The sequence below is a fragment of the Choloepus didactylus genome, chromosome 11 (genome assembly GCF_015220235.1).
Source record: "Choloepus didactylus isolate mChoDid1 chromosome 11, mChoDid1.pri, whole genome shotgun sequence".
NCBI lineage: Eukaryota > Metazoa > Chordata > Mammalia > Pilosa > Megalonychidae > Choloepus > Choloepus didactylus.
Window position 1 is genome coordinate 25,175,081 of NC_051317.1, and position 15,886 is coordinate 25,190,966.

Genomic DNA, 15,886 nt, shown 5'->3' on the forward strand with positions numbered 1-15,886 from the left:
CAGGGCTTTTGTTTCACATAGGTGAGGTGGTGATGATTTGCCATCCGGCTGTCTGTCCCTGGGGCTTGGGCAAACCCACCGAGGAGATTTTATGCGGCTCATGGGCAGAGCCTCGTCTCTGCAGCCTCCAAAGCACCAAGTTCACGGTGACGGGCTATGTCGGTGGCGAGCGCCTGTGGATTAGCTGGGCAGAGACGCTCCACCCGGGCCAGCTGCGCCGAGGGGATTCCTGGGTCTGCGTGGTGCCCTCCTGAGCCACGCTGGCCTCTGTGGACTGCGCTGCTGTCCGGGCCGGCCGCCCCGCCTCCCGCCCTGACACGTGGTGACCACCACATGGGTGCCCCGAGCCTAAACGCTCTCACGGCAGCCGTGCCAGCAAGGAGGCGGCACAGTGACAAAGCCAGGGGAGGCCATGGAGGGTCACGAGCCGGCAGAGCCCTGTGTACGCCCGGCCCCCACGCAGGCCCCGCTTACCGTAGAACCAGGCCACCCCGATGGCTTCGATGAGCACCCCGAAGAGGATGGACGTGCCAGCTGCGAAGTGGTCCAGCAGGGTGAAGACGTAGATGCCGCCCTGCAGGGAGGGGGACACGCCACCTCACAACAATGAAGCAACACCTCATCCCCTTTCCCAGGCTCCCGGGCAATCCGAGCTGGAACCAACTGAACGCCAAACCTGGCAGTGTTCCCCAGCACCCCCACGGCCACACGGCCCACAGGCCCCACCGTCCAGCGCTGAGGCCACTGGAGGCCGCTTGGGCTCACAGCTGAAAGTGGAGCCCCTTTTAGAAACATCCAGTTTGGGGGACCCCTGTTATGAACCGCATGTCAAGCCGACACTGCGCGCCTGTCTGCAGCAGGCCCGGGCCCGCGGGCCGGTGGCCACACATACGCTGGTGACGCAGAGCAGGGACAGCAGGAAGGTGGCCAGGACGATGAGGAGGGTGAAGAGCTCGCGGTGCCGGTGCAGCAGCTGGAACTCGTCCGTCAGGCCCGTGATCACCGACTCCATCCCGCCCATCTGCAGGGGACGGGCAAGGCCAGGTGCTGCGGCTGCAGGGCCGGGGGGACACTGGGGGCTGCGGGGGCTGGGGCAGGACCCCCTGCACGCCTGGGCCGGGCTTTACGTCATTCCCTGGGCTATGTCGGGGGTGGACATGGAATCAGGGAACCACACAGCAGTTCAAGGAGCGAAACGCCCTAAAGGAGAGCCACCCCGGGCCCCACGACCACGGAGAGGACACCCATCTGCTGATGACGTGCACAGGCCTGGGGGTGACGCCCGGCAGCTCATGTCAGCACACCCACTGCCACCGCAGCCGGCGGGCAGCTCTGAGGCCGGCCTCTTTTCTAAGCACAAGGTGCCCCCAAACCCCGTTTTCTTTTGCCTCCCACTGCACGTCCTCGCTGACAGCCTTGCTGACCCCAAGCACTGTGACCGGGGACATCCCCCGGTGGCCCTGCTCAAGGACCTCCCGTTGCCCTGCGCTGTTGGACAGATGAGCTCCCCTGCACGCCCCGCTTATGGGGTACCCCCTCCCCAGGGCGCAGGGCTCCCCGCCGGGTGTGCTGACCAAGGCACCCTGGGAACCCCTGTTTGGGGTGAGGCCGAGGGCAATGCTGGGACCCCGTGGGGGAGGCTTCCCATCAGCATGTGTGACACAGGGTCTCAGCTGTGGGGCCCCAAAACAGGCGACGGGGAGGAGGTGGAGGCCCCTGCAGGCCCTGGGCTCCCCGCTGCCGAGGGAGCGTGCAGGGAAGCCCCCCGGCTGGGGACCTCCTGCCCCTTGGGACGCGCTTTCCACCCCCAGCTCGGGCCCCCCACGCTGAACGCAGGGGCTCATGGGGGACACAGGCGATGCCCTCAGGGAAGCCGGGATACGCTGCCCGTGGTCCCCGCGTGTCCCTGAGCCTGGGGGTGCGTCTGGGAAGCCCAGGGGGGGGGCGGGGCGGGGCCGAGCCCCAGGACTCACAGCACTGTCGATCCCCAGCGTGAGCAGCATGACGAAGAAGACCACGGCCCAGGCCGAGGAGAGCGGGAGCGTGGCCAGGGCCTCGGGGTAGATGATGAAGATGAGCCCGGGGCCTGAGGGGGGACGCCGCTGGTCAGTGCAGCCCCTCCGAGGGTGCTGCCGACACCTGGCCCAGGGCGTCACAAACGGACACACGGGGTCCCGGAGGGCTCCTGCAGGGCCCACCACCACCCCTGCAAGTCGCCACGGCCAGGACGGGCACCGGGACGGGGAGAGAGCGGGACCCAGAGAAGGAAGGGGAAGCCAGAGGAGCGCGGGAAGGGGCCTGCACGTGGCTCTGCACCCACAGCCGAGCACCTGGCAGAGCCTCTCCAGTTCACTTACCCATGCACACTGTGCGTGCCACAACTGCACCTACGTACACACATGCACACGTGTACGTGAACATGCACACACACATCTGCATGTAGCTGTGCCTAGTACACACAGGCACACACGTCTGCATGTACTGAATCTGTGTGCACGCATGCACACGTCTATCCATGCAGCTGTGCCTATGGACACACAGGCATATGTGTACACACACATCTGCATGCAGCTGTGCCCATGTACACACACGCACACACATGCACACACATCTGCATGTGGTTGTACGTGCACCTGTAGGTGGCTGTACTTATGTGCATCATACGTATATACATATCTGCATGCAGCTGTACCTATTTATACACACTTGTACGTTTACACACATAACTACCTATGTATGCACATGCACACACATATCTGCATGTGGCTGTACCTGTGCACACCCATACACGTATGTGATACAAATGGACACACTACTTGTTGCACTGCTTTTTTAACAATGAAATTTTATCAGTATCTTCCTGTGCCAACGAAATGTCTTAAGGATGGATGCTTTTCAAGAAACGATAATGAAGGCAGAGGAACTCTGACCTAATAACTGCTCTCCAAGGTGCCTTTCGAGGCAGCGTGGGGCCCCCCGAGCTTGCCTTGTGATGGGTTCCTACAGGGGGGCATGCTGGGCTGGGGGCAGGTACGCCTTCTGAGACATGCCCTCCCTCTTCTGCCTTAGCGCCACGTCCCCTGTCCCTGCACCCTTCCGGCTGCAGGGGGTCGGGGCAGGGCTCAGTCCAGGGCACTGGGGACGCTCACTTCCGTGACTTCAGGCCCTCGGGACTTGGGGGCCTTGGGGAGGGTCACTGACATCGGGCTCTCATCCTGGGCTCTGGACGGACTCTCAGCACAGCAGACCCCGTCCCTGGGGCTGCACTGAGGGGGCATTTCCTCAGGCGTGGGGTGGCGGCTGGGCCCCCATCTCCCCTCCAGACTCCGGGCTTGAGGGCAGGCCACACCTGTGTGCACCTGTGTCCAGGGCAGACACGCAAGCTGGCCTTGTCACACATTTGCTGGGCCAGATACTCCCGAGAGCAGGGATGTTTGGCTTCAGATATGTGCTGGGTGTTGGGAGTGGCTTGACTATCCTCAAACGGGCACGTTGGTTCACCCCCAAATCAAGAGGGGCTCCCTCTGCTTGGGGCCCTGCTGGCTTGGAGGAGCACGAGACCCTTCCCCCCACCTTCGGTGCACTTGTGGCCAAGGAAAAATAGACACTTGTGTGGCTTGAAGCCACTGAGCCTTTGGGGTTGTTTGTTACTGAGCAGAACCCATTCATCCTGGCTGATACAGTCCTTGGGGCCAGAGGGGCTTATGTTGAGCTTAAAAGCTATAAGAGAAATCTGTTACCCCAACCAGGAGAGGGCTCCCCAGGCCCCAGGGCAGCCAAAGAGTTGCCTAGTCCATGGAGCATTTGGGGACCACCAGGAGCATCGTCATTCCAGCAGGTGAAGACACGGGGTGGGGGTGAAGGGCATGAGCTTGGGGGAGGTGCAGGGAATCACCCATGACTCAACGCCATTTTAGTCCCAAATGATCTTAAAATAAAAAATATCCCCCCAGCCCAGGTAGTAATTGCCCATTTTCAGGCTTAACTCGGAAGGGTCTGTATGCTTGACTCACGGACATGTCTCCCAAGCCTCTCCTTACAGAGCTGTGACTTACAATTCTCCCTGGTTCCCCCAAACCTCAGCGGGACGCGGGTCAGGCGTGAGCCTGGGGAAACAGGCCCTGACGTATCTCCCCGAAGTTCCTATGGGGTCCTACAGTCAGCCGAGCAGCAGATGCCATTCGGGGTCCTCTGTGGTCCCCAAGATGCCCTGCTGGAAGGGGGCGCGGTTTCCAGCAGGGGGGACATGCTGGTTCGATTCCAGCCCCCAGCCCCGGGCCAGGGGGATATCGCTGCACGTCCCGCTAGCCTCGCAGAGCTCTCGCCTCTGTACCTGAGCTGACATTTCACCCTGTTTTCTCGAGAACTAGAACTAGAAATGACATTTACTTTGCTTGTCTCAGAAATGCATGAAACATTAAGCTTTGCTGTCAGGAATTAATAGAGGTTTTTTACACTGTTACTATGTATCATCATAAAGGGCAAAAAGAGCGGTGAAAATGCATAAATGCAACACTGGGTAAATTCCACCACGCGGTGAGCTCTGTGTTTCTTTGCATTATGTTCCCCGTCTCCCACCTTTATTGGATTTTTTTTCCTAGAAGAAACAGTGGGCTTTGGAAATGTGCACACCTGCGCTGCAATTCCAGCCCCTCAGCTTCCTCACTGCAGCCCTGGGGGGTCAGCACCCCTTTCCTTACTGCAAAGGGGGTTCCAGGAATCCGTGGGGAAAATGAGGGCAGACCCCGGCTCAGCGCTCGGTCTGGGTGGGGCTGGCCCACTGCCCACCCCGACCCCCACCCACCCCACCCAGGGAGAGGTCAGGCCTGCCCGTGCCCACCGGGGCCTCCCTGAGTCTAAGGAGCCACAGAAATTCCTCGCAGGAGGAAGGGCCCAGCAGAAGGCAAGGTTGGCATGTGGGGGGCAGCGGCCCCCCGAGCCGGGGACAGGCTGGGGAGGGAAACAGGTGTCCGTGTCACATGCCCTGAGCACAATCCTGCAGGTGGGTGAGGGTCCGTGAGAGGCCCAGAGGCCCCTCCGCCACGGCGTCCACCTGGGTACTAGAGCCAAACAGGGCCCCCCAGCTCTGGAGGGTGCAGCGATCTGCATGCCCCTGCCGGCCCCCCAGCTCTCACTGGCCTGGCCAATGACCCCAACCTGGCTACCGCTGCCCACCGTGCCCTCCTCCCCTCCCGCCCCGGGCGCCACAGCAGGTTGACGGGAAACACGGGGCTCCCCTGCCAGCATTAGGGGGGCCTCGGGGTTTGTCGGATCGTTGCCAAACCCCAGGTAGAGGGGCACGGCCTCCGGGTGTTTGACGGAAAAGCTTTGGGACAGGTTGGTCGCTTGTCACCCCAACAACCCTCACCACCTTTGGCAAAACAAGCTCACGCTGCAGGAACACAGGCTGGGCAGACACGCTCCACCCCCTCCCCGGAGGCCGGCGTGCACCCCAGAGAGGGACCAAGGCACCCCAAGATCATACCCTGGTCCTGCGCCAGTGTGGCCCTCGGAAGATATGGTGGGCTACCCACAGGGCAGGGCGGCCGGGGGGGGGGACCCCTGAAACGTGGCGGCCACGTGGGGGACCCGGAACATGGCGGCCGGGCGGGGCGGCCCCGGGGCAGGCACTCACCGTCCTTGGCCACGTCCCCGATGGGCACGCTGTGCTTCTGGGCCATGTACCCCAGGAAGGAGAAGATGACGAAGCCCGAGAAGAAGCTGGTGAGGGAGTTGACCGAGGTGGTGATGACGGCGTCCCTGCGGGAACAAGACGAGCCGTGCCGCAGCCCCGGAGCAGCTGCAATTTGCAGCCATTATCCCTCATTAGCTGCGCGGGGGGCGGGCGGCGGGCAGCAGCGGGAGGCCGGGCAGGGGCTGCTTCTCCTGGACTCTGGTTCCCAGAGCGACGCCCGCTGTCCTCGGTCACCGCCCGGCGACACGCAGAGGCTGCGGCCCCGGAGATGACCAGCTGTCCTGGTGCCCGGGCCTCAGGGCTCTGGGGACGGGTGACTGGGCCGAAAGTGGGACCGTCCCCGCCAGCCTGTCGGGGCTCAGGGTGGGTGACCTGTGCTCCCCAGTGGCTGTCGGGCCAGGCTGCCTGCCCCGAGCCACACGTACCCCCACCCTGGGACCCCCGCTAAGCTGCACATTGAGAGGCAGGTCTGCGGGGCCTGGGGTCTGCATTTCCCATGAGCCCCTGGGGTGCCGGTGTGGCCCGCAGACCCCACTCCGAGTGAGCGAGGGCCAGCGGTGAGCATCAGTCACAGGGGTTCCCGGGGTCAGCTGGAGACCGGCGCCCCCCTCCAGGTGCTCATTCACAGATCCAGGAGGGCACAGGCTCAGCTGAGCTCCACGGGCCCCCTGCCCGGCCAGGGACCCCAGCCCCCGTGTCCAGCCGTCCCGCAGCACACGCCTCTGTGCGTTCTCACCGCATCGTATCCACGGACGTGAAAGAAAGCACATAAGGCCACAAAGCTCAAGGAGAGCCTGTGCCCCGATTAAACCCCACATCCTGGTTTTAGAAGGATGTGGGAGCAGCACGCGGACGGTGGGCATGCAGGTGCCCTGGGCTGGCGGGTGGGGCCGGGGGCTGCCCTCCACTGCCCGAGGGACAGAGGTGCCTGCTCAGGGTGGCTGCGGCACGGGAGCCCCCTGCCCCACCCTCAGTGCCAGGGGCACCCCTGCTGCCCGTGCTGGCTCTCCACAGGTGACATATAACCCCAAGTGGAGGGGAGACAGGTGGGGGACCTGGCGGGCACAGAGGCGGGTAACGGGGCGTCCTCGCATGGGGAGATGCTCTGGCAGCTCCAGCCACACAGCGACTCTGGGGACACGTCGTTTCCCGCGTGCCTGGCCCTGCCCATCAGTGGTGCCCCCACTTGGCCGTGGGCAGCCTGGCGGGCGGGACCCAGGCTCACCTGTAGCAGTTGTTGGTGACTTTGTTGTAACTGGAGAAGGCGATGAGCACGCCGAACCCAACGCCCAGCGAGAAGCAGATCTGGGTGGCAGCGTCGATCCAGACCTGTGCGGGGCAGAGCGTCAGACGACGGCGGAGGCCGCACGCGGGGCCCCTGTGCACGCCGCTGCCGCCCCATCTGCTCCTCAGGCGCCCGTTTCCATCCGAGACGGTCGTGCCTCCGTGCGCCTTCCTAACGGGAACTGGCGACAGCTTAGACTCCACACCCTCCTCCTCAGGCAAACGACATCTCGGGGAATCGACATCACGTCACCGGCAGGAAGAGCGGGGTGCACGGGGGCCGCCCCCTGCCCGGCACAGGCGGTCCCTGGAGAGTGACCCCTGGCTGGGAGGCGCCCGGCCCCCCACCCTCGGGTGCTGACCGACTGAACGCCCCGCTGTCGGCCAGGTGCTCGCTGGCGCCCGTTTCTATCATATGGGCAGCACCCTTGGTGAGGGTCTCAGACCCTGGCCCCCTCGCCCGCCTCCCACCACCCACACCCCGATCACTGATGACCCCCAGGGCGCGTCCCCACTGGACGGTGGATGGTGTTTGGGTCCATAATCCACCAGCCTGGAACTTTCACCACCCACCCGACCTGCTCAAGGTGGGGTGCAGGGACCCCCGCCCAGGCCCGAGGGGGTGGGTGGGAGGAGAGGCCCGTGGGCGAGGTCAGGTCCTGGGGGCTGCTCCTGCACTCAAAGGGGCCCTCAGCCCCCAGCAGGACCTGGCGGCAGTGGGAACAGGAGCTCACGGTCGGGGTCGCGGGGCAGCCTGAGCTCACCGGCTGAGGGAGAGGACGGACAGAAAGCTGCGGAGGGGACAGAGCCCCTGGCTTCCGGAGCCAGGCACCAGCCCACCCTCCAGGAGCAGGGTGGGCTCTGACCTTCGGGAACATGCCGAGAGCCTTGAGGCCACCCCGTGTCGTCCGTGGGCAGCTGGCCCCTGGGCAGGGTCAGCAAGGAGCACCCCGTGCTACCAGGGCTCATCCAAGCCCAGCGGGCCGTGGGCCTGCCCAGACCTCATCACCATCTCTCAGTCCTGGGCTGGGTCACAGGGACAGTGGCCGGGAGGCTCCAGAGGACGGATGCACCTCCAAGTTCAAGACGGCCATCGTCCATCTGCCCAGCTCCAGCCACCCGCTGCCCGTCATCTCCCTCCCCATCGTCCACCTGGGAGCCTCCTACCTACCTCTGTCTATTGACGCGTCATCTATCTATGTCTGTGTCTACACCTACACCTACGTCTACACCTATGTCCACACCTACAGCTACATCTACCCACCTCCCCATCCATCCATCACCCATCTATGCAGCCATTCCTTCCTTCCTCCCTTCCTTTCCTTTCTTTCTCCCTTGCCTTTTCTTTTTCTTTCAATCCCTCCCTCCCTCTGTCACTTGTCTCCTTGGTGACACGCTCCCATCTGTCTACTTTTCCCCAGTCTCATGGGCCCGAGGCGGCGCCTGCTCGTGCCCTCCCCGTGCCTGTGGGCACCTCCCCACCAGCTCGCCACTGGCTCCGTCTGGGCAGGGTCTGTCCGTGATCCTGGGTGACGCACCAGCCTCTGGTTGTCCTCAGGCTACTCTCCTCCTTCACGTCCACCGAGGTCCCACCTCGTCCCCCAAGCACGCCCCTCGTCCTCGCCCTCGCCAGCCTTCTGGGGCACCGACGTGCCGCTCGCCCTCGTGTTTGCCCTGCTCTGGTCCCGGGCCCTCTGCAAGCCTCGCCCTCCGTCCTCGTCCCTCTCTCTCTGCTCCCTGGACCGCGCGTCCGCTGGGCTCACGGCTCTGTTCCCTTTCCGCACGGACTGCCCAGTCGTCACCCAGTCATCACCCAGCCGCTGTGGACGTGCCGTGGCCCTTTGGCCACAAACGCAGCACATCCAGCCCAGCTCAGTCCCCCGGGCCCCTGGGAGGAACTCCGAGGCCACCCACCGTGTCCCCCACTCCTCTGGTCCTGCCCCAGGCCTGCCCCTTCCCACTGCCCTCGCAGCTCCCGAGCCCGGCGCTGGGCTTGGCCGTGTCCCCTCGCCACACACACCTCCCACAGGAGTCAGCCTGGTCATCTCTGGGGACCCCATGTGCCCTCAGCCGGTCCCCTCGAATGCCTCGTCCTCCCACAAACCCCCGTCTGTGTCACACCAGCCCCTTGCTAACGGCACCCACGCTTCTGGGCCATGTCCCCCCTCCTCCCGCCCAATTGGACCCCGAGGCCCGGCCCAGCCTCCCCTCCTGCACGTATTTTGACCCAGAGCTATTCCTTCCTCTGCTGCAGAAACCCCCAGCCTACGGCGACTTGGTTTTGGGTCCAGCCCGAGGTGAGCCACTCCTCGTGCGGGGGCTCTGGGGCTGCATCACCAGGGGGCCTCCTGGGGTCTGCTCTCAGCCCCCCACAGGCCCAGCCTTGCCTGGACACGGGGCGCAGGGCCAGTTCACAGCCACCATATGGAGCAGCCACGGTCATGAGGAGGCTGGGCGGCTGTCAGGCCTGTCCGGGGGCCCAGCGCGTCCATCGCCCCGGGAGGCCGGCAGGTGGAGGGGAGGCTGTGGCTGGGGCTGTCCCGCTCCCCAGCTTCCCTCTGGCTTCCCGCCGTGCCCACATGCCTGCACCCCTCACCCGGGTTCCGAGCAGGTGGGTCCCACGTGCCCCGGGCACAGGTCACCCTGCACGTGCCACCGCTGCCCCTGGGACCCTCCCGCCCAGCCCTGGCCCCAGCAGTGACTTGAGAGCTACTCACGGACGCCTCGCAGAGCCGGTAGAAGTCGACACTCAGGTAGGCACGGATGCCGTCGATGGCCCCGGGGAGGGTGATGCCACGTAGCAGCAGGGCCGTGAGGACGGCATAGGGCATGGTGGCTGTGACCCACACGACCTGGGGAGGGGGCAGTGTCAGCGGGGTGGGCTCGGCCGTCAGCCAGGGGCCGTGAGGCACAGCCGCGGCGCCCCCACAGCCCCCGGGGCTGACCCGGGGAAGGGCAGCCCAGCAAGCAGGGAGCGCTGCTTCCTGCATCAGTCACCGGGCCACGGCCGCGCCTCGGCTCTGCTGGGGGGTGCGGTGGAGCTGGGCACCCAGAGGAACGAGCTGTCCACTGCAGTCCACCCCACGGGGATGGCCCATTTCAGTTGGGCCTTCCGATGAGGCGGCTGCAGTGAGGGGTGGCCCAGCTGAGCCGGCACGAGTCCTGATCCTATCATGGGGGCCTTGCAGGGAAGGCCAGGAGAGAGAGGAAGCTGGCGGGAGCAGCCAGAAGCAGGAAGTTAGAGGAAACCCGGAAGAGAAGGGAGAACACGCCGCCATGTGCATTGCCAAGTGACGGAAAAGCCAAGGATCAACGGTCACCAGCCGCTGGCCCCAGAGTGCCACAGTCTTCCGGAAGAAAGCATCAACTTGCTGATGCTTCCGTTTTGAACCTCTCCTGGCCTCAGAACTACGAGCCAATACAAGCCCGTTGCCTAAGCCAACCTGCTGTGTGGATTTGTTTTAGCAACGAGATTAATCCACGAGGTAGGCGTGAATCTGCACGAACTGTGCAAAGTGCACCTTGAGTACGTGCAAAAAGATGGATTCTGGAGGGCAAAGGGAGGAGACAACCTGCCGTCACCGAAAGCTCTCACGTGTTGGCTCTTCACCGGGGGTTTCTCCCAGGGGTGGGCACATTTGGGCCAAAAGTGCTTTTGGTGCAGAGTAAAATAGCAAAAATATTGGAAACAGGGTATGTGGCTTGTCTTCATGAAGAAAACGTGACTGTGCGTGCTTTCCCCACAATACTCTCCCCCCCCACTGTCCCCGTGCCCTGTCCCAACCGCCACGGCCTGTGTCCACTCACCTTCCCGGACGTCTTCACCCCCTTCCACAGGCTGAAGTAGAGCAGCACGATGACCAGCGCCAGGCAGGACGTGAGCTGCCAGCGGGGAGGGCCCAGGTCGCCGAGGCCGTGGCTCTCGTGCAGGTGCAGCACGCCGCGCCTGGACAGGGCGGGCAGACGGGGGCTCCTGAGGGTGCGGCCCCCACAAGGGGCTGGGACCAGGTTGCAGAGCTGCCCCAACTCGGCTCGGCTGAAAGCACCTGGCCTGGCCCAGCCAGCACCCTGGGAAAGGTGGGGCCCAGCAGCCCCGCGTCTCCTGCCCCTCGCTTGGGCGAGCAGGGAAGACGGGCTGTGGGCATGCAGAGGCCCCACAAGGAAGCCGGCCCCTGCCTCACCCCCTCAGGCTCCCCTGCGTTTGGTGCTGGAGAAGGGAAGGGGCTCCCTGGGTCTCAGGGGGAAGCAGCAGGAGGTGCTCAGGGAGGTGGGAGGTGAGGCGGAGCATTTCTGGGGTGCCGCGGGGTGCATGGCACCCGCATCCCTCCTGAGGGTGGCGGCTCATGGCCTTGCTCACCAGCCCCTGCCGCCTCGGAGAGGCGCCGAGTGACGACAGAGAGCGGCCGTGCCCCGGGTTGGAAGGAAGCACGTGGGCCTCCAGCCGCCTCTCAAGGCGATCCATCCCCAAGGGCAGACCCACGGAGTAACCCCGCACACCGGGCACTGGTCCCGCGCACTTTCACACACTCTCTGAATCCTCACGGCTGCCTGCGGGAAGTGGTGCCAGCAGCCCTTCCGCTCTGAGTTTGCCACCAGAAGGCAATCGTCACCTTCACAGCCCAGGGCCTTGTGCCCAAGCTGGTGCTAATGGCTGTGCCTCGGCCACATGGCAAACGGGGTCATCACTGCCCAGATTCGCTTTCACCACTGGTCAGCGGAGGCCTCCGAAGGAACGGGGCCTGGTGCCAGCTGTAGAGCGGTGCGGAACCCCCAGAGCTGCCCGCCGTGCTGGGGGAAGTGCCCGGCCACAGCCCTGCCCACTGCTCCTGCTGGGCCCGGGTCCAGGACGGACCCTGAGCGGCCAGGCTGGTTTGACGGCACCGTCACTCTCTGTTCACGGAGCACGAGTCTCGTGTATAAGTGAAATGCACCTCACGCTGCCCCTGCAGCACCCACAGGGAGGGCCGAGGACACGGAGCCCCTCCCGAGTCGGGGAGGTCACTGCCCTGGCACCTGCTCGGCAGCCCCCGCCCCCGCCCCTCCTGGGCCTTCTCCCCGGGAGCCCTGGAGCCGCGAGGGGGTTCCCGAGGTTTCCCCACCCTTCTCTGCTGCCACAGGCCCCCAGTGCTCCACCACCCAGACTTATCTCCCCCAACAAGAGAGACTTCTCCCAGGGAGACACCTGCCGAGCCTGGGAGCTGGACTGCTGGAGGGTCACTGACTGGAACCCAGCTGCACGGCGGTGACCCGCTGGTGCCTTTGCCACACGTGTGTGGATCACCAGTGCACACCTGACACCAAGCAGCCATTTGCCCGCCTGCCTGGAGAAAGCAGCAGTGCGAGCGTCAGCGGGCCCCTCCAGCCCCCCAGGCCTGCAGAGAGGAGGTTCAGAAGGCTCGGGAAGAAGCACATGGTGCTGTCGGGGACGATTTGTAAGGCTGGTCCTGCGGTACCCGCATGCTGATTGTGCCCCTCCATGTTTTAAATCCCTTTTGCAGTTAGCACTGTCAGCCCTGGATTCAATTCCTTCCCCAGGATTAAACGCCTACTTTGAAGTTACCTGAAATCCCACCAGCCATGGAGGAAGGGCGCCCCTGGGTGCCTTGGAGCTGAGAAGAGGGATCCCCGAGGACAACCACAGCAAGGGAACCTACCACGCTGATACTTACCAAGAGCCACAGGGCACAGGGCAGGGGCCAGGGGCAGCCCGTCCAAGGGCAGGACTGGGGGCTGGTGGGAAGGCTCTGTGTCTTCCACAAGGAAAGGGCTCCCGGGTCAGGTGGCTTGGGGCTGACGTGCAGGGATTTCTGGGGCCATAAAGGGTCTGGGGACAACAGAGCAGGACCCTTGCATTCAGGGCCAGCCCAGAACAGTGAGGGCAGGGGACGGCCACCACCTTGGGAAAGATAAACACCTCCTGTTTCCATTGGCTCCCTTTCTCTAGTGAATATACGGGTGTGATTCTTTGATCTGGATAATAACAGTGCATTCAGTGCATGCTGACAGGCAAAAGGAATCTGTGTGCTAGCTCACTGGGTCCCCACAGTAGCTTCTTACCCGGCTTTACAGATGAGCAGACCACGGCACCGAGAGGATAAGCAACCAACCGAATCCTGCGTTAGTGTGTGGCAGAGCTGGGATTTGAACACAAAGAGTCTAACTCCAGAAGCCTCTAGAACATACTGCTCTGGAGAGGAGGTGCAGGGTCCTCCACTCCTGGCCATGACGAGGCGGCATCTCAAGCAACTGGAAACTGGACAGAGCACACTGGACGAGTGCTCTCAGACGCTGGGCAGGGAGCTGGGCAGGGTGGAGCTCCAGGGAGAAGGGGAGCCCCATGTCTCCCTGCATCCTGCCTGGAGGCATGCTCCTGCTGCAGAGCCAGAGATGAGGACTTGCCGAGTTGTGGAAACAACGATCAGAGCTCAGGGAGTCTGAGGTGCTGGAAGTTTCAGGGGAAACTTCTGGAAAGAGGGGACAATCTGGAGAAATCTCCACAAATCTGCAGAGGAGCCCAGGGGTCCTTGCTGAGTGCTGAGCTCCGAGTCCCAGGGTGAAACTCACCAGGCAGTGCTGGGACTGGGCACTGAGCTGGACAGTTGGTGCCTGGTATCAGGCCTGAGGGTCATCTCTCTCTCTTGTGGGCAGTTCAGCAGAGCCCATAGCAGGGCCCGGCTTCAACAGGGTAAACCATCCATAAAGTAGAGGATGACCCAGAAGCACCTAAACAAACAGCTTCGAAGGGACGGAACGGAACCACAAGTCATGTCGTTGCCTGCCAGAACAAAGCGACCACTCTTCAAAGGAAGACAACAAAATCCAAACACCTGTCAACACAAAACTTACAACCTCCAGTATCGAGCAAGAGATCACTGAACATGACAGGAAGCAAGAAAACGTGAACTATAACTAGAAGGAAAATCAGTTAATAGAAGCAGATCCAGAAGCGGTAGAGATGGTGGAGTTAACAGACAAGGATGTTAAGATGGCTTCTATGACTCTGTTCAGATATTTAAGGGAAAAGATGAACAAGTGAGGACATAAACAGAAGATAAAAAAAAGAACCCAATGGAACTTCTAGAGAATTTTCATTTCAGATATACATATCTGAAATGAAAATTCTATGCAAAAGATTTACAGCAGATTCAAACTGCAGAATTAAGGGTGAGGGAGTTTGAAGTCACAGGGACAGCAAGTCTCCAAAATGAGACACAGAGAAAAGAAAGACTGAAAAAATTATTAACAGTCTCAGCCACTCAGACTTACCAATGGCAACACATTATTTTGTGCCTTGATGTGTTTTTCTTTATAATTATATTGTTTGGGATCCATTGAGCTTCTTGGGTCTGTGAATTTCAAAACGAATAAGGCAAAACCTGATAGAACTATGAAGAGAACCAGAGATCCATGATGATAGTTGGAGCTTTTCACACTCCCCTCTTGGTAATCGCTAGATCACAAACAGAAAACCAGACACAGAAGCCTTGAACAGCGCTGTCAGCCAACACAACCTCACTGGTGCTCACGCGGCACACACGCTCTGTTGGGACAGCACAACACACTGTCTCACATCCGTGTCGTCGGAGACCCAGAAGGAAAAGTCAGATCAGGAGGCAAGAAAAAAATGTGGACAGATCATCACTACAATTTTTCCAAATCTGTTGAAAACTATCAACCCACAATCCAGGAATCTCAATGAATCCCAAACAGGATAAAGACAAAGAAAACCACAACTAAGGCACATTTGTAATTAAATTCCTAAAAACTAGTGTTAAACAGAAAAATCTTAAAAGCAGTCAAAAGGACAAAAAGACATATTACACCCAGAGCTACCAAGTGAAGTGTCCTGGAGACTTATCAGTAAACTTATGTTCCAGAAGACATTAGAACAACATCTTTAAGAACTGACAGAAGAAAACGTATACCAACTGCATAAAACTGCCATAAAATGATGGCAAAATAAAGACTTCAGATAAACACAAGCTGTGAGAATTCACTGCATCAGGCTGACACCACAAAAAATGCCAAAGGACATTCTTCCGATGGAAGGAAAATGTCCCAAATGGAAATGTGGATCTCAATTAAGGATGGAGAAGCACCAGGAATGATAAATATGTAGGTAAGTATAAAAGAATTTTCCTTAGTTTCAAATTTATTTAAAGTTTAATTGAGTGTTTAAAACAGAAACAAGTAACAATGTATTGTGTTCATAATATACTGTAGAAAAAAAATCTATAACAACTGCACAAAGGAAATGAGGGAAAAATGGAAATACATTGTAAGATTCTTATGCGCGAAGTGGTACAATGCCATTTGAAGGTAGATTATGACACATTAAATATGCATATTGTAAACCCTATACTATACACTAAAATATGTTTAAAAAGAGCTATAGCTTTTCAACCAATAGTGTAGATAAAATGGAATGCTAAAAATTACTCAATTAGTCAAAAAGAAGGAAGGAAAAGACAAGAGATGAGAAAAACAGAAAACAAATAGCAAGACGAAGGACTTACACACAACCACACTGATAACTAATAAATGGAAATGATCTAAATACTTTAATTAAAGGTCAGTGATTGTCAGACTGGATACAAAAGCGAGACTCAACTCTAGGCTATTTACAAGAAACCCATTTTAAAGACAATGACTCTTAGAAATAAAAGGATGGACAACATACACCTTACAAAAACCAACCATAAGGAAGCTCTGATGGCTGTGTTAATGTCAGACAGAGTAGATGTCAGGTTGCGGAGTGTTCCCAAGACGGGTGACTCCCAACGGTGAAGGGTCAATTATCAGGAAGGCCTGATAGTCACAAACACACACACATCTCATAACAGAGCTTCCAGACACATGAAGCAAAAGCAGATAGGACCACAAAGAGACAAAGACAAATCTTTCATT

At 60.2% G+C, this 15,886-nt stretch overlaps 1 protein-coding gene across 3 annotated transcripts in view; it reads right to left on the reverse strand.

Annotated features, from left to right (window-relative positions):
• The window catches only part of SLC6A3 (solute carrier family 6 member 3), a 38,576-nt gene that overhangs the window by 11,631 nt on the left and 11,059 nt on the right, over positions 1-15,886 (reverse strand). For all 3 annotated transcript variants that reach the window (XM_037799467.1, XM_037799466.1, XM_037799468.1), the window contains 7 exons: positions 10,787-10,925; positions 9,697-9,831; positions 6,921-7,024; positions 5,636-5,760; positions 1,974-2,086; positions 893-1,021; positions 475-574 (listed from right to left, as the gene is read on the reverse strand). In XM_037799467.1, the coding sequence (XP_037655395.1) occupies positions 475-574; positions 893-1,021; positions 1,974-2,086; positions 5,636-5,760; positions 6,921-7,024; positions 9,697-9,831; positions 10,787-10,925 (845 nt within the window). The remainder of the gene's footprint in view (positions 1-474; positions 575-892; positions 1,022-1,973; positions 2,087-5,635; positions 5,761-6,920; positions 7,025-9,696; positions 9,832-10,786; positions 10,926-15,886) is intronic.